The sequence below is a fragment of the Cavia porcellus genome, unplaced genomic scaffold (genome assembly GCF_034190915.1).
Source record: "Cavia porcellus strain 051 isolate PalLab524CR breed Dunkin Hartley unplaced genomic scaffold, mCavPor4.1 scaffold_24, whole genome shotgun sequence".
Classification (NCBI taxonomy): domain Eukaryota; kingdom Metazoa; phylum Chordata; class Mammalia; order Rodentia; family Caviidae; genus Cavia; species Cavia porcellus.
Window position 1 is genome coordinate 7,130,581 of NW_026947507.1, and position 24,362 is coordinate 7,154,942.

General features: G+C 37.6%; 1 protein-coding gene across 3 annotated transcripts in view; it reads right to left on the bottom strand.

Annotated features, from left to right (window-relative positions):
* Mtmr7 (myotubularin related protein 7) overlaps positions 1-24,362 on the bottom strand; it is a 112,024-nt gene that overhangs the window by 32,107 nt on the left and 55,555 nt on the right. For all 3 annotated transcript variants that reach the window (XM_063234607.1, XM_063234606.1, XM_063234608.1), the window contains exons 6-7: positions 20,381-20,515; positions 11,836-11,968 (exon numbers count right to left, since the gene is read on the bottom strand). In XM_063234607.1, the coding sequence (XP_063090677.1) occupies positions 11,836-11,968; positions 20,381-20,515 (268 nt within the window). The remainder of the gene's footprint in view (positions 1-11,835; positions 11,969-20,380; positions 20,516-24,362) is intronic.

A 24,362-nucleotide genomic window follows, 5' to 3' on the forward strand; every position in this document is an offset into this window, starting at 1 on the left:
AAGAAAGAGGAAAAGCAGAAAAACAATAGGAACATACATACATGACAAAGTTGAGCCAATACATATTAGTTATATCCGAAAGTGTAAATGGCCTCAACTCACCTATCCATTGACAGAATGGATTAAGAAACTGGATTTCACAATATACTGTATATAAGCAACATATATGACTCATAAGGAAGCTCATAGATTTAAAAGTCAAAGGATGGAAAACAATATTCTATGTAGCAGGAACCCAGAAAACAGCAGGGTAGCTATTCTGTTTGCAGACAATGTGAACTTCAAACCAAAAATGATTAAAAGAATAAAGAAGGTCATTGCATACTTGTTAGCAGAAAAATTAAAGAAGAAGAGCTAACAACTACAAATATATATGCACCAAATGTAGAAGCACCCAACTATATAACACAAATAATAATGGACATGAAAAACCAAATACACAAGAACACAACTGTAATAGCAGACCTTAATACCCCACTGTTACAAAGAAATAGATCAACTAGACAGAAAGTCAGTAAACAAATAATAGGACTGAATCATACTTGGGAGCAAATGGACTTAGTAGACGTTTACACAGTGTTCCATTCAACCACATCAGAATATACATTCTTGTCAGTTGCACATGGAACATTCTCCAAAATAGACCATATATTAACCCATTAATCATTCTTAAGTAAATGAAAAAGGATTGAAATTATCCCATATATATGATCATAGTGCACTGAAATTGGAAATTAATGGCAAAAGAAATTGCAAAACCTGCACAAATACATGGAAATTAAATAACCTTCTGAACAACCAATGGGCTAGACGTGAAATTAAAGAAGAAATAAAGCAATACTCCCAATTCAATGAAAATGTGGATAGAACAATCCTGTAACCTGTGAAACGCAATGCAAGCAGTCCTAAGAGGGAAATATATAGCAATAAGTAGTCATATCAAGAGGACAGAACAAGCACAAATAAACAACCTGATGCTACATCTCAAGCTTTGAGAAAAGGAAAAGCAAGTCAAACCCAAAGCTCATAGAAGAGAGGAAACTGTAAAGACTAAAGCAGAAACTAATGCAATTAAAACATAAAAAAAAAATCAAAACAAAGAATTAATGAACCAAAGAACTGGTTTTCTGAGAGAATAAACAAAACTGATAAACCTCTAGCCAATCTTATAAAGAAAAAGAAAGAACACAAAATCACGCAGTGAGGACTGAAAAGGGAAATTACTACAGATCCCATGTATGTTCAAAAGATCATGAATATGTACTTTGAAAATCTCTACTCACAGAGTGGAAAACACAGAGGAAATGGAGAGATTTCTAGAAACATATAAACTATCAAAGCCCAATCAAGAAGATATAGCAATTTGGAATAACCCAATATCAGCTATTGAAATTGAAAACCAGATTAAAAACTTGCCAACCAAGAAAGCCCAGGGCCTGATGGATTCACGGATGAATTCTACCAGAAATTTAGAGAAGATTTGATGCCAAGACTCCTTAAGCTCTTCAATGAAATTGAAAAGGAAGCAATCTTCCCTAAATCATTCCTGGAGGCAAGTATTACTCTCTTAAGAAAACCAGAGAAAGACCCAACCAAAAAGGAGAACTATAGGCCAATCACACTAATGAACATTGAAGCAAAGATTCTCAATAAAATACTGGCAAATAGAATGCAGCAAATCATCAAGATTATACATCACGACCAAGTGGGATTCATCTCAGGAATGCAGGGGTGATTTAACATGTGCAAATCAATAAATGTAACACACCAAATCAACAGAGCCAAAAACAAAAATCACATGATCATCTCAATAGATGCAGAAAAAGCTTTTGATAAAGTCCAACACATGTTCATGATAAAAACTCTTCAGAAACTCGGAACACATGGTGTCTACCTCAGTCTCATAAAGGCCATCTATGACAAACCAACAACAACCAATATTATACTAAATGTTCAAAAACTGAAAGCCTTCACACTTAAATCAGGAAAAGACAAGGATATCCATTATCACCTGGAAATATTAGCCAGAGCAATCAGACAAGAGAGAAAAAAAAAGGAATAAATATAGGAAAGGAAGAAGTTAAATTATCATTATTTGTAGGTGACATGTCACTTTATATAGAAGACCTAAAAAGCTCCATAAAAAGATTGGTAGAGGTAATAAACGAATTCAGCAGCATAGCTGGATATAAAGTCAATGCCCAAAAATCAATGGCATTCCTGTATACACACACACAAAAAAAACCTCACTGAGAGAGAAATTATGGAAATGCTGGCTTTCACAATAGCATCTAGTGAAATACCTAGGAATCAACCTAACCAAGAATGTAAAAGAACTATATGCTGAAAATTATACTTCTCTAAAAAAAGGAGATTGAAGAGGACATTAGAAAAGGGAAGGATATTCCTTGCTCTTGGTTAAGAACAACCAACATCTGAAAATGGCCATATTCCCAAAACTCCTATACAGATTTAATGCAATCCCAATTAAAACACCATTAACATACCTCACAGATCGAGAGAAAACACTCCTAAAATTCATTTGGAAACAGAAGAAACCCATAGCAAAGGCAATTCTGGGCAACAAAGGCAAAGCAGGAGGCATCTCAATTCCTGACTTAAAATTATACTACAAACCTACAGTGATAAAATCAGCATGGTACTGACAAAGAAATAGACCTGAGGATCAATGGAACAGATTAGAAGATACAAACACAACTACAAAGACACTCAGCCACCTGATATTTGAAAGAGGGGGTAAATATGTTCACTGGAAAAAGGATAGCCTCTTTAATAAATGGTGTTGGAAAATTGGCTCTCCACATGCTGAAGACTAAAACTAGACCCATGCACAAAACTCAAGTCTAAATGGATCAAAGATCTAAATATTAAAACAGAAACATTAAATCTACTGGAAGACAAGATAGGTAGAAAACTTGGAGAAATAGGCGTAGGCAGAGAATTCATGAACAAAATCCAAACCGCACGGGAAATATTTCAAAGAATTAACAATTGGGATCACATATTATTATAAAGTTTTTACACTTCAAAAGAAATCACCTACAAATGAAAAGAAAACCTACAGAATGAGAAAGAATTTTAGCCAACAATCCTTCAGACAAAGGACTTATATCCAGAGCATATAAAGAATTGGAAAACATCAAGCCCCTCAAATTCAAACTCTCCAAAAATGAGCATCTGAGATGAATACACATTTCACAGATGAAGATATACAAAAGGCAAGTAAATACATGAAGAAATAAATGTTCACCATCACTGATCATTCAAGAAATGCACGTTAAAACATCACTGAGATTTCATCTCACTCCAGAAAGAATGGCTGCCAAGAATAAATCAACTGCTAACAAATGTTGGCGAGGCTGTGGGGGAAAAGGAACACTTCTCCACTGCTCATGGGAGTGTAGACTGATGCAGCCATTATGGAAATCAATATGGAGATTTCTCAACAAACTAGGATTAGAGGTTCTATTCAACCCAGCTATTCCCCTCCTGGGTTTTTTCCCAAAAAAATCTGAAAAGATCATGCCACAGTGATATATGTGCACCCATGTTTATAGCAGCACAATTTGTAATCGCTAAATCTTAGAAACAACCAAAATGCCCATCAATTGCTGAGTGGATGAAAAAAATGTGGTACTTTTATACAATGGAGTATTACTCAGCTATAAAAAGGAAAATCTTGAGGTCTTTATAGGTAAATGGAGGCAACTTGAGACTATCCTCATAAGTAAAAGAAGTCTCACATTTGTAAATATCACATTGTCTCTCTAGTGTAAAAAAATCATAAAAACTGACAGAGTAATAAGATCCAAAATACATCGCAGATATTGTTAAAGTGAAAGGGAAGCAAAGTCTTCTAAAGGGTATAATTATATGGATGTTCAAGTATGTAGGATAGAGGACTATATTGCTAAGTTTCCAGTAGATTATTGAACACAACGGTCTGCACTGTCAATGTTTGCCATTTTCTGTGCTGTGATTTTGTAACTTGAACAACTATTTCTAAGAGGACAACATATTACTTATTAACTAATAATTTCTTAATGTTAGTATTTTTCTTTGAAATTCTGTATTACTTCTATCCTTTTTTCTGTTTTTTCTTTAAATAAATAATTTTTTTTAAAAAAGTGAAAAACTTAAATTGGAAATATCTGTAAGGGGTTGAAACCTTCCATTTATTCAAGGTTGAATTAGCCATTACACCACTAGCATGATATAAGAAAGACAGAAGGAAGTAAAAAGGAAATTTGAACTGATGGAGCGGTTCTCTGAACAGGGACAAAAACACTTCGAGGAAACCTTGGAGCTGGATATATGCCTTGAGGCTGTTCTTGCAGGTTTTGATGCCCTCAAGGCCAGCTGGCAAGGAGACCAGAGCACAGAATCAATCACACGGCTACAACAGCACCTGGGATGGGGTCTCACAGGACACACTGACAAGTCTTCTGCTTTCACCCATCCTTTTTGTAACTAACAAAGATTATGATTAATCAGGTCTCACATCTTCACACACAGTACAGATCAGATACGAACTTCAGAGCCATCTGACTTTGCCAAAGCCAACCTCCACAGCAGCACCCATAATTTCAGAAGATATGACCAAAACATGGGTGGGAGGAGTAGGGGCCTGCTAGAAAGACTTCAATCTTTTAAACTGAATCAGCTTGACTCCGTTTCAAATAGCGCGCCTTTGCAACTTGTCCAAATTGCTTAACTGAACTGGACCTTCTATTGTTCCACATGCTCTAGATGCTCTTCCATCTGATCTGCTGTCAGGCTGAGGTTTTTGTATCTGTAGAACAGCCCACTGGGAAAATGCCCACAGGACTTGACATGTTGCTTATTAAGTCATTTCTGATGTACTAACACTGAGTGGGCACAGTCTATACTGTAAGGCAGGCACTGAACGAGTCTCTGAAAACTAGTGAGCTGTCCTTTTAATAGAGAAATTAAGAAAAAAAAATTACCCATAGCAAGGCTTAGGGCCAATCAAATATTTGCTTAGCTAACTGAATTAAGCTAGAGTCCAACAACTTATCCATTATATCCAATGCTTATTATAAACTTGTACATGTTCACAACAATAAACATTAATGATTCCCAAGAGAAAGCACATGCATATGCATATGCACTGAAAAGCACTTCATACTGTAGAAGGACTCTTTTTAATATGAGTTAAATGGGGGAAATACATTATTTACATTGCTTTACCCATATAGAAAATGGTATCTGTTCAGTTTTACACAGGGACTAATGCAAGAATCCAAACATATTTAGGTCAGGATACTTTCTACCCCAATCTGCTCCCTAGACAGGCAGTAAAGTGCAATAGTTAAGAGTATGAATTCACACTAATGAGGTGAAAACCTTGGTTCTACCACTTCCTTTTGTGCCTCAGTTTCCTCAGATGTGAAATAAAGACAGTAGGTACAATTACAACATGATTAAAATAAGGATTACAAGTTTAAAAGCCTGGTGGCAACTCCACAGTCATCCTTCCTAAAATGTTATGTCATCATTACTCTGTGGGATAGTTTTCTGTGAGCCTATCTGACAACAGAACCATGTATCAACAAAGATAAGCAAGTACCAGGTTCAAATCCTTTGCTATGTGATACTAGGAAAGATATTTTCAGTTATCTTAATTAAAACTACAACATACCAGGCTCTGGAACTGGAGAGAGATACTCCGACTGGCCTTGAAGAAACAAACCACCAACTTATGTAAAAGAACTGTGGCAGAACTGTGAAACCTCAAGATCTGAGGTGGCTTCCAGTCAGGAAAATGTGGGGCCCTCCGTTGAATTTTGCCAACAGTGTGAATGGACTTGAAATTTCCACACTCTAGCCTCCTGATGAGAATATGGCACAGCTGACACTTCAAGCTTCATAAAATCCTCAAAAGCAAGACCTCTGGGGTCCCATTTGTATGTAAGACATGTTCAGTCTCCTGACACACAGAAGCTATGAGATAATAAAAATGTATTTTTTAAAAAATGCAATCATAACAAACATTTTGTAAATGAAGGAAAAGGAAAAATATCATCTATCATCTTTCTGTGCTAATCCAGTGTCATTATGGACCTTATTCCCCAGTCTTTCTTCCTCCATATGATTTATGGCATAGTGAACATTGTTCCATATTAATAATACATTCTTTCCTTTTATTATTCTTAATGAATGCAATTTTTTTATCAAGAATGTAAAGTAAGCTGGGGATTGGCTCAGTAGTAAGATAATTACCTAGTATGGCCAAAGGCTCTGAATTCAAGCCCTAGTAAAACACACACACATGCATGCTCACACATGCGTGCACACACACACACACACACACACACACAGAAGGTGGAGCAAAACTGTTTAATCAGGCTACTATGGTATCGCTGGACAACTGTATGGTTTTCAATATCCTATTGTTATAAACAAAACACTATGATAAAGATATGCATGTGCATGTCTATATTTTTTAAACCGTATTTTAGATCAGTCCCTAACAGAGGGTAATCTGATAAAAAAAGTTACGTATCTATAAATATATTGTCTAAGCCAATTTAAATAACAAATAATTACAGTATTAATTATACCACATTCTTTTTAGTACTAGATATTTTAAGTTTTTAAAAAAGAGGGCAAATGCTACTTTGAGTTTTTAACTTACATTTCTTTAGTTACTATGGCAAGTTTAACATCTTTTTGGCAAACTTGTTTTAACTTACTGCTGCTTCTTTTAAACTATCTAACCTCTGTCAGACTCTTTCTTTATAAAGTACAGATTATTTCATGGCAGCTGCTTTAGCCACACACAAGATGACCAATTCAGCTTTCATAGTATGCAATCATTCAAAGAGCTGAATAGTTCTGCAGCTGTGGGGTCAACTGGCAACAAACATACATGTAACCTATCCTCCTGCAAAACGGAGACTGTGAATCACTTCCTGCAGTGAACCCATGACTAAAGCAGGATTCTTGGTATTTTCTTTTAAATGCAGTGTTTTGCTGGCAGCTTGGAGGCTTCTGCTGCCTCATCATTAGGTTTTTCTCCCTTCACAAAACAGCTCTCCACACTTTGGTTAGGGTCATCTTGTAAGCTTACCGACCATGTGACTAACAGAAATGTGTGGTATGGAAAAAAGGAGTGGATGGAAGTGGTAAATAAAATAATGGTCAGGCTATATAGAAGCTAAAATAAATGTCAGATTCTGTCTTAAAAGTTTGACACCAGAATCAACTGTAAAAGAGGATTACATCAACTCATTTGTCACTACAGACTCGGAAGACATACAGCTTAATTATCATTTGCCATTCACAGATAAATTTTGATATGAGTCTACCAGCAACTGATGTATTATAGTTTTGGAGCAGTCAAAGCTCTCTGCTAATGTGTGTTTGCAGCTGCTCTCCACAGCTAACATTGCCACCTATTATAGGTTATATCTATCTAGATCCCCCCCAAAACTCATATACTCATTGGTTGGGCTTTTGGGAAGCCAATGCTGAGGGGAAGTGACTGGACTGGGGTGTGTGATGATGGACTAAGGGTATGGTACCTGGATTAATCCACTGACTGGGTTAGCACAGTCCTGGACATAGATAATGGGAGGGTCAACCTGGGGTGTGAGTGGCACTAACTGATAGGCTTGGAATAAAGAGAGACAGGAAGGCTTGCTGCTTCCTGCTTCTGGCCTGCCCTGCCATAGATGGTTTCCTCTCTCCCATGTCCCTCTCTCATGCCACCCTACCTTGGAGCTATCTCACTATGGACTGAAAGCCCTGTAAACTATGAACTAAAATAAACCTTACCTCCTGTAACTGTAGGTGTTGCGTATTTTGTCCTAGTAACAAAAATGTAACCTTAAGATGTCACGTCAACTCCATCTTGGATTAGATTCTCATAAAAAACATGCAATCTGGATCCCTTGCAAGCCCCATTCACAGTTGAATGTGTGCTCCTACGAGAATCTCTTAATGTCTTTGATCTCACAGAAGTAGAGCTCAGATAGTAATATGAGCAATAGGGAACAACTGAAAATGTAAATGAAGCCTCATTTTCTCACCCACCCCCTCGCCTGCTGCTATGTGGCCAAGTTCCTAACAGTCTGCAGCCTAAAAGTTGGGGACCCCTAACCTATAGGTTTTAAAAAGGCAACTATTATGAGAAGCAATTAGTTTAAAAAAAATCCCTCTGCAAATGAAAGTTACCTTCTTAATAGATACAAATAACAAAAGCAGTTTGGTCTAGAACTTATGAATCATCAAAAAAATTAAAGCAGCTATATATAAAAGAACCTATACATGTGTGAACATGGTCCTAGATTCCTACCTCTGATGAAGTATCACATAGTTCTTGCTCACAATCAGAACTACCTGGGGCCAGAATGCAAATAATTTTTACTTTTCTGTTATTTAGAATCTATTCTGATAATATAGTAGTTTTACAAAACTGAAGACAACAAAAGTCAAGAGGGCAAAGCACCGTTCCTGTCTGCCAGTGACCGGCAGTACAAGCTCCCCATCTCGGATGCCAACCACAGCTATCTGAATAAGAAACTGCCTCAGAAGGTGGGAGTGATTGTATTACTTCATCACTAGTTTACAATTTACTTAGTAAAAACAGTCAAACATTGGACAAGTCCCTGAGCAGCACCGAGAAAGTTGTCTTTGCTTATTGCATTACATATAGAGGGAAAGTTATATACCACTACCCATGATCACTTATGAAACTAAAGCTGCCTTTAAGAACTTGGTCAGTCAGTTAACTTACTCTTTAGAAAAAAGCACAGGGATGAGGATTGAGCAGCAAAACAAATGCCGACTTAGAAACTAAAATCAAATTTGTATTTTACGGGAATACCTGGAAGCAACTTTCTTCAGGGAAAAAAATTTTTTTTCCTAGAGTCATTTTATGAAATTGCTACATGAAAAATATCAACCTTATCAACATAAAGGCTTTTTTTTTGGTGGGGGGGGTCTTTTTCCTTTTTATCGGTACCGGGGATCAAACTCCGGACTGCCTCTTGCCCAGCAGGCGCTTATGCCATTAAGCTAAATCCCCAGCCCCCATAAAGGCTTTTCAATAGAAACACTTTACACTACACTACCTTTTCATAATGGTACAAAGTTGGGACGACAGAGCATGCCCCTGGGTGACAGCTCTGCATATGTCAACCAACTCCATGACTGAATTCTGTGCCCTGGCTCCAGTATCAGGTAGCTAGCAAACAGAGCAGCAGAGGCACCGACCAACTGACTGACCTGGTAGTGCAGGAAGCCAATGCTGAGGGGAAAAAGGTAAGCCTGGAAGACTGGCGGACCCAAAAAGAAATTACGGACCATGCCAGCAGAGCTAGCCCTCCAAAAAACTCATAACCATTATAAACTACAAAAGTTTTTAAGTGGGAGTTTACTCCGAAAGTGTCTCCCATGTCAGGCTAGAGCTGGAGGAGAAATTCCCGTAGCACCCATCATGTTGGAGAAGGTTTACACAGGAGCCATTCTGGGATGGGGTTAATTGTTGATTGAGCCATAGAACAAATGCAGAACTACACTTCTGGATTTCCAGCGTCACTCCACCATAGTGACTACGTGAGAGACAGCTACAAGAGAACAGAGTGCAGCCTAGACACAGAACTCTTGAGAAGTTTAGTCAAAGGCCGGAAAGAACAGAGGCCCAGCCTTCTACGGTGAGACTCTGGGCCCACTGTATGTGGCTTTCTGAGGCACTCGATCTGAAAGTCTAAGCATTAAGTCCAGTAATCTCCTTGAATCCTCACCCGCTACTTACATCCAGCAAAGACTACTGGTCTGATTGCCTTCCCTATCTACCAACATGACCAAGGACACACTTGGCTTGGATGATTGCTACCGTTTGAGTGATAGGGATGAAGCAGGGGCAGGCACCTCATAAACACAGAGCACCTAAAGCTAGGAGAGAAAATCAACTTCCTGGATACCAAGAGAGCAGATCCTAGAAGGAAATCACTGAGTGGAAGGTATGAAGGAATTTTTTTGGACTCAATTCTTTTTTTATTGTTTTCTCTTCATTAATTAGTTTAGTTCTTTGTTTGCTTATTTATTTGTTTGTTTGGTTATTTCTTTTTAATTTTTCCTTATTTTTTTATTTTGCTCTTTTTCCATATTTTTCTTATTTGTTCTTTTCTGTTACTTTTGTCTAATTCTACTAATTTCCATTTATTCCTAATAGGATCCTTTAGTTCAATTTTTTCTCCTCATATTCCACTGATTAACTTTTCAAAACCTTTTTATTCTCCCTTTTCTCATTCCATCTGTACTAGTATGAACCATTAAGCTTTATTAATATTTAGATAATAAGTTAACCCCGTGCTATTACTGTTGAATACTTTTCTATTGTTAGTAGAGTTAGAGTTGTTCCATTTTGTAGGTATTTACTGTATATCAACATTTGATTTGCTTCAGTGTTTATACTATAACTATAGATCTCTTTTCTCTGGTTAAAGTTGGTATACTAATGTTTCGTAAGGTACATCGATACCCAGTTTGTCTTTGACGCTATTATTGTTGCTGATTTTACTGTTATTATCAGAATGGCACGGTTGTTGCTATGAAGTGATTTTCTCTGTATGCCAATATCTGGACTGTCTCTATGTCATTAAAAATACTGTGGCTCACTCTCAGAGAACTAGGTGCTGGGTTAATTACACTGTACCCTCCCCAGAGAAATGTCTGGATCTTGGGATTAGTAACAAAGGCCTAGCCATACCTAGAGTGCATTACTGAACAGCAGACACTGAGTAAAGAGATCTCTGTACTAGCAACTGAGATGAGGCGTCCAGGACAGAGAACAAAAAGAGATGGGTCTGCAATACCCAAGCTTCCCCAGCATCACAACTAGGTTCTCATCACCTCTTGTTTTGACTAAATGGAAAAATGACGTAAGTATGTAAGAACAAATGTGTATTCACAGAAAAAATAATTCAGTACCTTCTTTGCCCCTCCTCAGCCCAGATGTCACATTTTCTGCTAAGACAGCCCACTGCGCTACCTCTCAGGTCATCTCTCCATGATTTAACCAGAAACGCACACACAGCCTTTCCAAGCCAGGCAACAAAGGCCTGGCTTTTGTGTGTTCCTCTTGTCAGTTGCCACTGGAGCCATACGTGATGGACTGTCACAGCAGACTTCTCTGAGGCCTGTATGGCCACAAGGAGCATAGGCAGTACAATAGCTGCTAACCAATGGATAGCTATGTATCTTCTATATCATATAATCCAGCGTTTACATTTTCTTCTTATACTTGAATAAATCTGTGTGCACACATCTTGCAGGACTGCTGCTCTGTGTATAAGTGTTGAGGGGTGTTATGTGCATGTGTGTAACAGCAGCTGCTGCCAGTCAGAACTGAGAAAAAGGACTTCAATATCCTCTTTCTAAAAGCCTCTCCTCTTGAGTCATAAATATGATCTCTATACAAGTACAGTCGGTTCTTGCTTAAAGTGTAGGATTAGATTCTCCCCAACTGGCCTTGAATGTGGGCTAGACTAACATGAGGAAGAAAAAGAAAATATCTCTGTGTACTTTTATCTTAGATATTATGTGTCACTGGAGACTCCCTGACTGCTGACCACCAAGTAACAAAACTGCTTCATAATATTACTTAAATAAGAAAGGCCGATTCAACTTTAAAGAATCACTGTAACATGGTATTTTCCCGACTTGTTACATCTATGTAAACAGTATCTCTGAAAAAAAAATTAAAACCAAAAGACTATCTTACTTTGTTTTGGCATCAAAATAATTTAACTATTTTGTTAAACCTGTGTTAAGGAAATGGTTTACCTTCCAGCATTTTCTGCAGACTGTTCCTCATGACATGGATGTTCTCTATCCCGATAAACTGAAACTTGATATTGGAATAATTGTCTTCATTCTCATAGCCTTTCCCTGCAGCACGATTTGCCATTGCATTAAGCTGCAGTGGTCAGCAAAACAGAACAGGCATCAATTACATTTAGGGCACCAAATAACCAAAACAACTTAAAGATATTCACAAACATTCAAAATGAAGTACACAAGCACAATACAACTAAAATCACTGGGACACTATGCTAAACTATGTAGCTTCAGGCACTCAGGCTAAGCTTATATGCATGAATCTGTTTCTTAGGTGGGAAACATTCCACAGATAAACCCTCCTAGAGATGCCCTTTGCAGTTCCCTGTCAGAGAAGCCAAACAATGTGGAATTCTGTGACACAACCAAGCTGCTCCAATTTAATGCCACACATGATAAGCTGCAGGTTGGAAGAACAGTATTAGCAGACATGGTTGTTGGTAAAAGGCTTAGTAAGTTATATCTTACAGTTTGATACTGTCAATAAGTATGCTATCAATTATGAATACTACATCATTCTAATGTGCCCACAAGGGTCCCTCAGATATCCAATTAAACCTTGAACAGGAATCACTGAATAAAATGGAAAGGGAATGCAGACACTCAATGTTGAGACTTTTCCTCCAGCCGACTTACTTAAATTTAGACATCTAATACATGTTTTATAAAATCATTTTCAACACCATTTTCATTAACTAAGAAGTTAAGAGATCTTAAAACAAACTGAATTAAATGATTATGGACTCTGAAAAATTTATTAAGCTCAAACTCTGGCCTAGCCCTGGGTAAAATTAAGTAGCAGGCCAATCTTGCCTTTGCTCAGATTTGTAGAATGGAGAGGTAAATGGTAATATTACACTCTTCTGACATGTAGGCCAGCACATCCTGGGAAACAGTTTTCCCAGACTGTGCTACTCCCCAGCCACAAAGGGCAGGGGAGCTGTCCCAGGCAGAGAATCCATGCCAGGACCAGCAGTCAGAACAAATACCCCATTCAGAGCACAATGCAAAGTAGTACTTTTCAAAAAGGTAAGTGGAGTTAAAAGAGCTAAATTATGAACACAGATATTTTGTGATCCAAATCTCTACTTCTAAGATTTTGACAAAATTAAAAGTACCAGCACATATATGATCCAGAAAGTTTAGTGTGATATTTTTATAATAGTGAAAATCTGAAAACTCATGAATATCTCAACAGGACAATGACTGGATAAATTATGGCTTGTTTATACTCTGGATCAGGGCACAGATCAGATATATATATATTTGCACATGTATGTGTATGTATAACATTTACATTCATACATACATATATACTAAACCAACAGAATATTCAAATAACCTATTTTAATAAAATAAGCCAACTTAAAATTATATATAATTATCTTTATACATATTCATTAAGCAAAATTAAACGTATAGCAGAATGTAACAATTTGACAATAGTTACAGCAGATGCTAAGTGGCAGGGGAATACTATCAATATTACTGTAGATACTCCTGTATTTTCACTGTTACAAAACACGTACGTTATGTTTGTAATTTAATTAATAGAAATAAAATAGCAGAGGGCAAGCCAGGGTCACAAGGGCTTACATTTCAATAGCAGCCCTGCTCCCTGGATTAGCGCATATAGCTGGCATCAGGTGGGAATATCTGCACCTTGGGATGCTGTCCCAGTCTGAACAGGCCTGCCTTTATTCTGGATAACTGATAAAAATAAAGGGTTTAGTTAAATCAAGAAAAAAATTAAACAGTGTATCTTATAGACAAGGTTCATATTTTGTAAAGCTTAAATATTTTAAAGGGGGGGCTGGGGATTTAGCTCAGCAGCATAAGCACCTGCCTTGCAAGCAGGCGGTCATGAGTTCGATCCCTGGTACTGATTTTTAAAGGGAATTTTTTTCAAAAATTATAGGCATTCAGAAATCATGCATAATGAAATATTCCTTTTTATATAATTATTTTTCAAAGCTACTGGTTTATTTCTTATACCAACCTTCATAAAACAAAACAAATTGACAGGATACTTGCAAGTATCTTTGTCTTACATAAACTTTGTTTATTCTTTATCTTGAATAATTCAAGTTGAACCAACTTACCACATGTCAAAGAAATACTCTGAAAAATATGTAATAAATAAAAAGCAAAATAGTATTACTATTATCATTACTTTAATAATTAAAATATACTTATTAAGACTATGTTCATACTTTAAAATAGTATGAATGAAAGACTTGAATTGTAGTCTTATTTAAAAGCAAAGGAGCAAATGCAAGAAAATCTCCTGAAAGCCATTGTGTACTTCACATAATGAACAAAAGATGGCACTATTTAATCTACATTCCAAAATGATTTTTTTAGGACTTCCATCTATTTTAAAAGATCTATTACAATAATATGGCAAAAGTTGAACCCTAAAAGCAGGTAACATTATTTTACAATTAATATATCTCCAAAAAGTTACCCTATATTATGTATGTATTATATACATGAAGTTTGTATATACTATTTTATATTTAACATATGTACTATATTTAGGTGAATGAGAAGTGGGGTAGAGAATGTGACTCATCAGGCTCACCGATGGCCACATCCCTCCCCTTGTTCATGACCCTACCCCTAATGGCACAGAAGAGATATACTGACTCGCTAACCAATGAGATAAATGACTAACAGAATGAAGTGAGAAGTGAGTAGGCCAACACTAAAGAAGTAGAATCAGATTCTCCTCCTAATCCTTAATCAAGCCTATGAAACTTCAGTCAGTGTGTACTTTATACGTGAGTAACAATATAGCCTGGTCTGGTGTTGGGAATGACAGTAACAGTTGATCTTGGCAGGAGAACTGGATACACCCTAACACAGGTTGTCCAATGATAGCTGTTTTTCCCCTTCTGTGTGTAATGGGTAAATGAAGAACTGCAACTTGTGATACACATGAAAACGTGATTTTATTCCTTGCAACTACTGTCTACAACTGAGCTGGTCAAAATACTCCTTTCCCATTCCCACAGCTTGGGTCAAGTTCATACTCAAATAGGAAATTTTCATCCATTTTACTTTAAAATTTCAACCCCTATATGATGTAAAACAATCTCTTTCCCCCCTTGCTGTGAAATACGTGGATTTGTGACTACTTTGTTCTGGGACTTGCGCCTTCCTCTCTTTCTCCTTCTCTCTGGGTAGTGAGTAGGGTAGTGTGGGAATCAGAGAAAATAAACAGCTCTTTGCAAAGCTTGACAAGGTGCCAATTTTCTCCTCATTGGTTGTCACTTCTTTTCTGGTTAACGTTAATTAATCTCTTCTTCCTCCCTTTAAAAACTGGTGGTTAACTTAACGACAGCAGAATTAAATCACCATGGTAGAATTAAATCACCCGGTAGAGCATAGATGTTCTACCTGAGGAAAGTTGCCAGCATAAACAGAGATGTGGAGAAGGAGAGGGGAGACATTGTGGGTTTCTCTGAGTGTTGCTGTTTGAGCCGTTGGTTCTCCTAGAGGAGCTCATCATGACTAGCTTCCCCAGTGTGAGTTGACCACTGCCATCAAAGGAGCTTAGGACCTTTTTGGTGAGAGTGGCTGTGGTTCACATTAGGGGAGCTCTGGTCCTTACATAGAGCATTGCTTCCTGGCTCTGGAGGGGAAGATGTGTGTTGTTTAATCTCCAGGAGCAACTCATCACGCTAGCTTTCTGGCACATACTCCTCTGTTCTTACAGCTGGAGGAGCTCGGGACTTCTGTGTCACTGAGGATGGCTGTGGTACTTTTCAGGAAAGCCCTGGTCCTTGTTTTGAGAGTGACTTCTCCGCTCCAGTGTAGAACCCTCAACCTACCAGCAATGCTCCTTCATCTTGCTGGCAGACTTTCTAGCTTCCACCTTTGGGCCTTCCCAACACGAATCCGTAAAAGAGACTGGTGTGGATCCTTCTTGTGGTTCTCTCAACCTTCAGTTGGACTCATGGGAGGCACTGTCATGGACTCTAGTTTTCATCTGGACTCATGTAGGACATTGCTGTGGGATTCAGGCCCTTGGCTGAATATTCCTGTCTTTAGTGTTGTGGACAGATTTCTTGAGGTAACTCTGGGTGATCATCATAAAATAGTATTATAAATTCTGTGTCTGATTCTAATTGTTCTCTGTGCAATCCCTGACTACAACAATATTCAAATGCAGAATCTCTTAGGCATAAATGTGGGTTTCTAAGGACAGGGAGCACACATTTCACTGGTGTGGAAAATGCACCTTGACATGAGCTATTCCAATCCCCTCACCATTCCTTGCCATTATAAACCCACCAGGACCCCTAGTATTGAAATCCTCTTACGAGGGTTTTGGCAAGATGTTCCTGTCCAACTGACCACAGGAAATATCCCCATCATTGCCCTGACAAACAGCAGCAGTGCCAACTGCCCCACTGGCACTACATGGTGCCATCTCTTGTATCCTCTTTCTTCTGGTTGCCAAGATGCCTGTCTGCAAGTCTGATGCCCACCTGATGCAAAAATAAGATCCAAGATCCCCTTTTTAAGGTATCTCAATATACAGTATTCACAACAGTATTTCCCAAATGCTGCCTTCCAAGGATTCAGTAAGTAGACAATATCTGATCACCAATTCCAGCAAAATACAAAAGCACCATGTAACATTTCATTACACTGACATGTGAAACTAGAGGCCATGACCACAAAATGATCTTTGGAGACAGAAAAGGCTTGAGCGTCTGCTGAGGCAGGTGCCTGTCAACCCTGATCATTCGCTTCACATCTCAACAGTTCTTCTACAGTGACTGGTGTCAGAGCTCAGAACACATTCTTGTGCCTTTGACCCTGGCTGACTTGATGCACTCATGGCTGGTTCTTCGGCTTTGACGTCACTGGGTGTGTACTCAGCGCAGAGGTGGCAAGCTTCCTGAGCCTTATGGTAGGAACAAGGTTACACTGGGGATGTTGTGCAAACAGAAAAGCCACCACTATCAAACACAGCAGTAGCCGTGGGGTCAGATAAGCCTGGATTTCAATCTGAGCTCTGCCTTGAACTGTGTGATCTTGAGTGATACTTAACTTCTTTAAACCTAAAGCCTTTAGTTAACCCTCGTTTTACAATTTAACGAATACTGCATCAATACTTTCATATTTTCTTTTCTTTTCTCTATTTTTGAGGGGAGGAGTGCCAGGGCTCAAATCCAGAGTGCTATACCAACTGAGAAGTATCCCTAGTCCTTTTTCCAAGACACTTTTGCCTGGCTGGCCTCAAGCTTGAAGTCTTTCTGCCTCAGCCTCCTAAGTAGTTGGCTTTACAAATATGTGGTTTCATATTTTATTCATGCAACAAACTCTAGCAATAATATACCACCTCAAGGACGTAATTTTTTGAACAGAAATTTAATGCATACTTAAGAATCTCAATGCCTTTGCTTCCCACTAATTAATGTCAATAAGCAATTTTGGAGGCTTCATCTGAAAGGCAGCTCTGGAAGCTCTCAGGTAGGGCTAGCCTTGTTCAAAGGACAAGAATCATCAGGATGCCTTATTGTTCTTTTTAACTAAACATATGAGTAAACCTGGGAAGTGCCCATCTGCAATTGTCCACAACTGTGGCAAACACCCACTTAATCTCCTGGTTACCAAGGAAGCCTGATACATTCTGGAACAAAAATCAACAAATATGATCTTTTCAAGAATAAAAGCTTGAAGTAAACAGTTAAAAAATCATGTGAAGTACATGTGCATAGGTAAATATGAGAAGAGGGGCACCAATTTTCTTTAATGGATCAGTGTCAAGCTTATCACTAAAAGTAAATACACTAAGTGCTAAATATACCTTTCAAATCAAATCCTTCGGATTAATTTGTTTTAAATCTGGAATATGCCTGGCCCTACAGCTGCCACATTCTAGGGAGGGCTTACATAACACAGTACCAACTTGGGACCACTGATTCTTAAATTAGCAGGTGAATCTGCTTATTTTTATGTAAAGCTGGCAAAACTGGATAGCAAAAGGGCTTTCTAGTCTCCGTAAAACCTGTGTTTTTTCCCCTTCCTTTTTTATCTTGTTTTCAGAGTATCTGTCTGAGAACTAGGCATACATTCAATCATCTATAACTATTAGTAAATTCAAAGCAGTCTGCCTTATAGAAAGGGATAAAGAAGAGGAGGGAAAGTACTCAGGGGCGAAGGAAAGTTAAAAAGCATAAGCCAGAGAAAAATGCACAAATTTAAATAGAAAGTAAAAGTCAGAGATTTTACTGGCACCTTTCAAGAGAAAATCTTCAAGCAGAAAAGCCATTTTTGATTCTAGGTTTAAGCTTTTCTCTGTGGGCTTTGAGAATTTTAAAAGGAAGGAATGATTTATATACAATCCACCAAGTATGAATGTGATGTAGCCCTAGTATTTGTTTCATTATTGATCTTCATGACTGGTTCACTGATCTGGAGGCTGAGAGAAACTCCCTTCACACTACTGCACACACATGTATCCTACCGTGTACTTTGATCCAAAAAAGACAGACTGTTCAGAGGCAAGTGCATCAGCAGAACACTGACCTTACTCTAGGGAAGTATCCCATTAAGTGGCGCTGAACAGGAACCACAGTATTTGGGTGCAATGAGACCAAAAGCAGTGAAAATTACCAGGTCTGAGCATTTACACAAAACAACATCCAGTTCTCACAATGCCCATGAGTACAACATCCACAATTCTTAACACAGGTGTGCTTTTAAGTGCTTTTGCTGTTGGGCCTGTTCTTTTTACTTCTTGTAATGTTTTCATTACCTTACATTTAAAAAATGTTCCACTGGCATATAATTCACATGTCATACCACTCACCCATTCAAAGTACAAAATTCAGTAGAATTTGGTATATTCACATTGTTGTGAAACCATCACCATAATTTAATTTTTGGATATTTCTATTGCCCCAAAGAGAGATCATCTACCACTAGCCATCACATCCCATTTCTTCCCTTTCCCTCAGCCCTATGCAACAGTTTATTTTCTATCCCTGTGAATTTGCCTATTCTAGACATTTCCTGGCTATATATTCACCACACTAATAGACTGTTTCCATGCCATGAATCTTACAATATAGTCCTTTATGACAGACTTCTTTTTCTTTCTTTCTTTCTGTTTTTTTTTTTTTTTTTTTTTTTTTTTTGAGACAGGGTCTTGTTATATAGTTCAAGTTGGGCTCACTTTGTAGGCCAGGCTGGTCTTGAACTTGCAACAATCCTCCTGCCTCAGCCTCCCGAGTGCTGAGGTTATAGGCGTGCACCACATCATGCCTGGCCTATGACAAACTTCTTTTACTTAGTGTAACAATTTCAAGGTTTACTTATGTTGTAGAGATTTTCTGGCCTTTCTTATATAGATATATATTTTCATTTGTCTTGGTATATACCCAGCAATGGATTATATTATGCACAGCTTCTGGATCGCACTCATTATTCAGTAGCACATCTGAGATTCCGTTCCATGCCCATACACAAAGACAAAGTTACAGGCACAACTTCCTCCAGTCACTTATGGAAGTAGCCATTTTTTCATTACTGGCTAGAAACTACAACGTCAAATAGGCTGCCTAAAGAGCATTGCATTCTGTCCCTCGTTTTGTGCTATACTTCACCACACTAATAGACTGCTTCCATGCCTTCCCTGGCACATGCCCCACATGTTGACTGGTTTTGAAAGAACTGGGTGTAAGAAGCAAAATTGGAAATGGCACCCAACACTCACTCTCCTTTAAAAATGAAAAAGACAAAAAAAAAAAAGGTTGAGCGAGAAGGAAGTGTAAAATTAATTTGGCTTTACCCCTCAATGACTAACTGTTAGCTCCTATTGGATGTTTCATTACATTAGAAAATTAATGCATTAGCACACATGAAATTATAAAATAGTTTTCTAAAAAGAGACAAGTAGAAAGTTTTCTACCTTCTCAAATCTTATTTTCTTCTCCATGCAATTTTAATCGTTTAATGTTCATCTTTTTGTATTTTTTCTACAAATTTTTACCTATCTAAAGGTTTTCTAATAAACTACAATAAAATATGTATTATTTCATGACTTTCATTTTCTCAACATTATGTTTTATAGATCTTTCCAAATCACTGGTATAGGTCACCACAACAGTGATATACCTCATATAAACAGAATAGCTGGGGCTCCATAGTGAACTTCCTATTGTCAGAGCAGAGAAGGATGTTTTAGAGACAAATCAAATAATAACTGGGTATACTGAGGAGAGCAATTACTAAACTTAAACCACCCTCATTTACTGTGTGCCACACTATATGTTCAGCACAATATTACAGGGAGGGAAAATATATACAATATACTTGACAAGGTCAACCCGTTCAGGAGCTTAGGATCTCCTGAGAGGAGCCCAGCAGGGCACTCTGCAGATGAAGCAGCAGGAGCCAAGTGGCAGCAGGTTCACTAGGCTGGACTCCAGCTTCAAGACCAAGAGACATGCAACGGAATGCTGATACTTACTTTAGGTCGAGTGTCCACAACATAAATGAAGTCACTTCCTGGATTGGCTTTCCTGATGGCCTGGAGCATCTGCTCATCCTCCAGGCATCGGGCACTAAAACCAGACAGGGGCTGGCTGCTCCTGCAGATGGAGGCCTGGGGGACAGGACACAGCAACACAGCACTGTCACGCGATTATGCCCTGCGTAGACCCCTGGGTTGTCTCTGGAACAAAGATTCCCTGGTTCCCTTCTATTCCATACCAGCTTATGGAAATTTAACAATTTCTGGCAATTGAGATTTATTTTTAATTCAGGTTAAAGAAACCACAACATGGGCGAGCAATACAGAAACACCTTCTGTTAAGGAATGTGCAGCCATGTTTAGATAACATTCAAATTATGAAATTTAAAGCTATTTAACTAACCTACTTTCCTTTTCACTGACATTGTTTCATTTTTCTACTGAAAGTAGAAAAACAAAATAACTATTCTCCTAAAACTTACAGTATACTCTTAATGGCAAGACTAGAAAAAAATATTTTTAATGTTTTTCATAATTTTCTAATGAGACTAATTTTGACAGAAATTTGTTCATCTTTTATTATTTAGCAAATGAGTCATGTTAATTAGATATTCAAAAATATCACTCACTTTTTTCAACGTTTGACTTCCTCTGTGTGTGTGTGTGTGTGTGTGTGTGTGTGTGTAATTTCTCTGGATGTTTTTCAATTTTTATTTTTACTAGTACATGTTTGTGTTTTTTTCAGTTATTTTACTAGTACATGTTTGCAATTTTTATTTTTACTAGTACATGTTTGCAATTTTTATTTTTACTAGTACAAGTTTACTAGTAAACTAATGATTACATAATAATTGTATTCTTCATGGGACTTGGTACCTGTACATAACACATCTTATTATTTTGTCATCTACCTAGCCTATTTAAAAACATCAAGAATATCAATTCTAATTCTAACTGGAAACTTTTTGCTATAATAAAAGCTCAAGTCAATGACAGGTTTACATATCTGTGCTGATTTAAGTATGTTTATAAACAAGCTATTTCTTTGGTATAAGTCTGCATTTTATCTTGCAATTCCTAGATACTGTGATTCTAACATAATATGGTTAGCAGTTTATATACATAGATTCTGCATCTGTGGATTAAATTCATGTGGATCCCAAATATTTGGGAAACACTGTATGTCTTTATGGGTATTATCCAGACCTTTTCTGACATTATTTCCTAAATAATACAACATAACAACTATTTTACATTGCATTTGGTGTAAGTAGTCTAGAGATGATTTAGATCATCTAGAGAAGAATGTGTGCACATTGTATACAAATACAAAAGTGTTTTATATAAGAGGTGCTCAGACTTTGGTAGCTGAGAGGGATCCTAGAATCAATTCCCTATATACACCAAGCGATAACTATTTATTACACTATTAGATAATATGCAGAATGGCATAAACATTTCAAGTGATGAATAAATGAGTAAAGATAAACTTGCAACTATAAAACTTATGCTTTCATGGCAAAGTATTTCTTACAGATTTAGGATTTAAGTTAAAAACAAATCTCCTAATTAAATACGTGAATGACTCAAAGAATCCACACTGAGATTCTTAAATCTACCGTGTAAGATTAATGATGGTCAATAAAGAAGACAGCCCCTTTGGATGGGCCAAGGGGACATTCACACTGAAAATTACCTGATATCACTGCCTGCTCAGGAAGCTTGCATGTAGGGCCCTATCTATGAAAGGGTGTCCCTGCTGTTCTGAATTTAACCCCAGGTTTCCTGTGCCTAGAATCCAAGTCAGGACAATTTAGCAAGGGGCTGGATTTCTCCACATAAATGTGAGTTTCAATATTCATCATTAGAGGAGGTTGGGGATATTTTTCACTAGCTATACTAACCAAAAATTGTAGACTGGTGAGACATATGACTGTCTGAGGAGATCTAATACTATTATGTACAAGAAAAGGGCTATTTCTGATGTGGCTAAAGGAAATCCAGGCCTGAAATCTGATTAAGAACTCAGGGGTACTAGTGTGTGAGAAACAGGAAGCAAAGCAGAGGCAGCTGACTTAGCCCGGAGTTGTCTATTTCTTAAGCAAAGGGAAGCAAAAAGGACTAGAGATTCTGAGAATGAGAGAGAAGACAGCAAGCTAGGGCAAGGTCCAGAAGCAAGATAAAGCAACAGCAGGGATGAAAGGGGACTAGAGAGCAAACACAAGCTGCCTTCAGTGGGTAGAGAAGAAAGCACCACATATGCTTTCTGGGGGGTCCTGCTTCTTTCATTTTTAAAATGTCCAGTGCGCCAGATGTCCAGTTCTGATGGGACAGAGAATAATTCTGCCTTGGTTTTATAGGATACTTTATCTGAGTTAAGAAAATATTACTTAAGGATACCTCCTACTAAGTAATCTGCTAGATTCTATCAGAAGAGTCAGAAATGGGTAGGAACATTTTCAAGCACTTGTCTGAGAATCCATACAGCTATATACACTAAGCTAATAAAATTCCAAATATGAAATGAAGCAAATCAATGACAACCATTACTATCTTCTAGGAGACAGCAGCTAGTTTTAAATGAGAGGTGATGTCAGAACAATTATACTATGAAATGTGGTCAATAAATTAAACCAGACATGAATTTATTAAACAGATTATATTTTTGCCATTTTGTAGTTCATTTTCTTAGTAACTTCTGATGTGCTCCAAATTCTTCATTCGCTGAGTTACTGCAGCATGGTTTTCAATTTTTCATAGAATAGTGTATTGGCTCTGAGCACTTCTGTGCATTCTGTATATTCCTAGACAGTGTTACTACTGAGAGAGCACTACCATCACTTGGTATCATTTCTTTTCTTTTACCTTTCTTTTTTATTTTAAAGGGAATAAAACAGAACAACAAAACATTGAGAATCTAAGATTGGATTTCAAAAACAAGACAGTTGGGAAACTACCATAGTTACTATATTGCATATTGCCACCCTCTAAATAGTTGCTTAGACTACTGGCTCTAGGCTTACAAAATCAAGTAAATAATACAAGCTTTAGGTTGTTTCTTTACTTCAGTTGCTATCATCTCAGTCTGTATTCCTCCGAATCAGTCAGTTGCTTTCAGGAGTTTAGGGGCTGGGAGTTTTCTTCTCTCCCAGCCCATGTGCTGGCTCCATGGGGGGCAGGGTGCGTAGGTGTGGTATCCATCCTGGTCCCCCCTACCCCTCAGGCCTGCAGGGCTTCCACTGGCTCATGGGGACAGGTAGGGGTGTGGTTTCCACCTCAGTACCATTTCTTATGGATGTCAGTGACCTGAGAGCAGAAATTAAAACCTCCCTAGTGGTACACTGTAAAGATGCCTCTTATTTAAATGTTACTAATTAAAATATCCAATATTCTTGAAAGGTTTATTGGTAGGCACTATTATAAGAAATTCATGTATTTTTATTTAGTCTTCCTAATTATCATTATAGTAAGAGCTGGTATTATTTTTGGAAGAACCACCCAAAGCACAGAGAGGTTGAAGAACTTGTTCAAAGTCATATAGTAGCAACTAGAGAAACCAGAATTTGAATCCTGAATTCGTAAAGAAAATAATATACCACCTTTGGAAAGAAATAAGTCAGACATCATGATGTATAACATTAAGAACAATATTCCAGAAGATCTACCTTTTAATATTAGTTTTGTTTTAACTTACTATATGATCTTGGGCAATATCTTCTCTGAGTTTCCCATCTAAAAAATGCATAATGATATTAAAAGGGTGTGATAAGGTACATAACATTATAATGCCCTTAGAGCTGTTCCTAACACATAGAAAATTTTCAATAAATATTAACTATAAAAAAAGAGTGAGAAGGTCTCTTAAGGAAGAATGTCCCATGAAATATATTCAAGGGTTTTCTGTGCCAGAAATGTATGCTGTGAATTCAGAATGTACTGTGCACAGCTTAAAGCAAAAGAACTGTAAAAAACCTGCAAT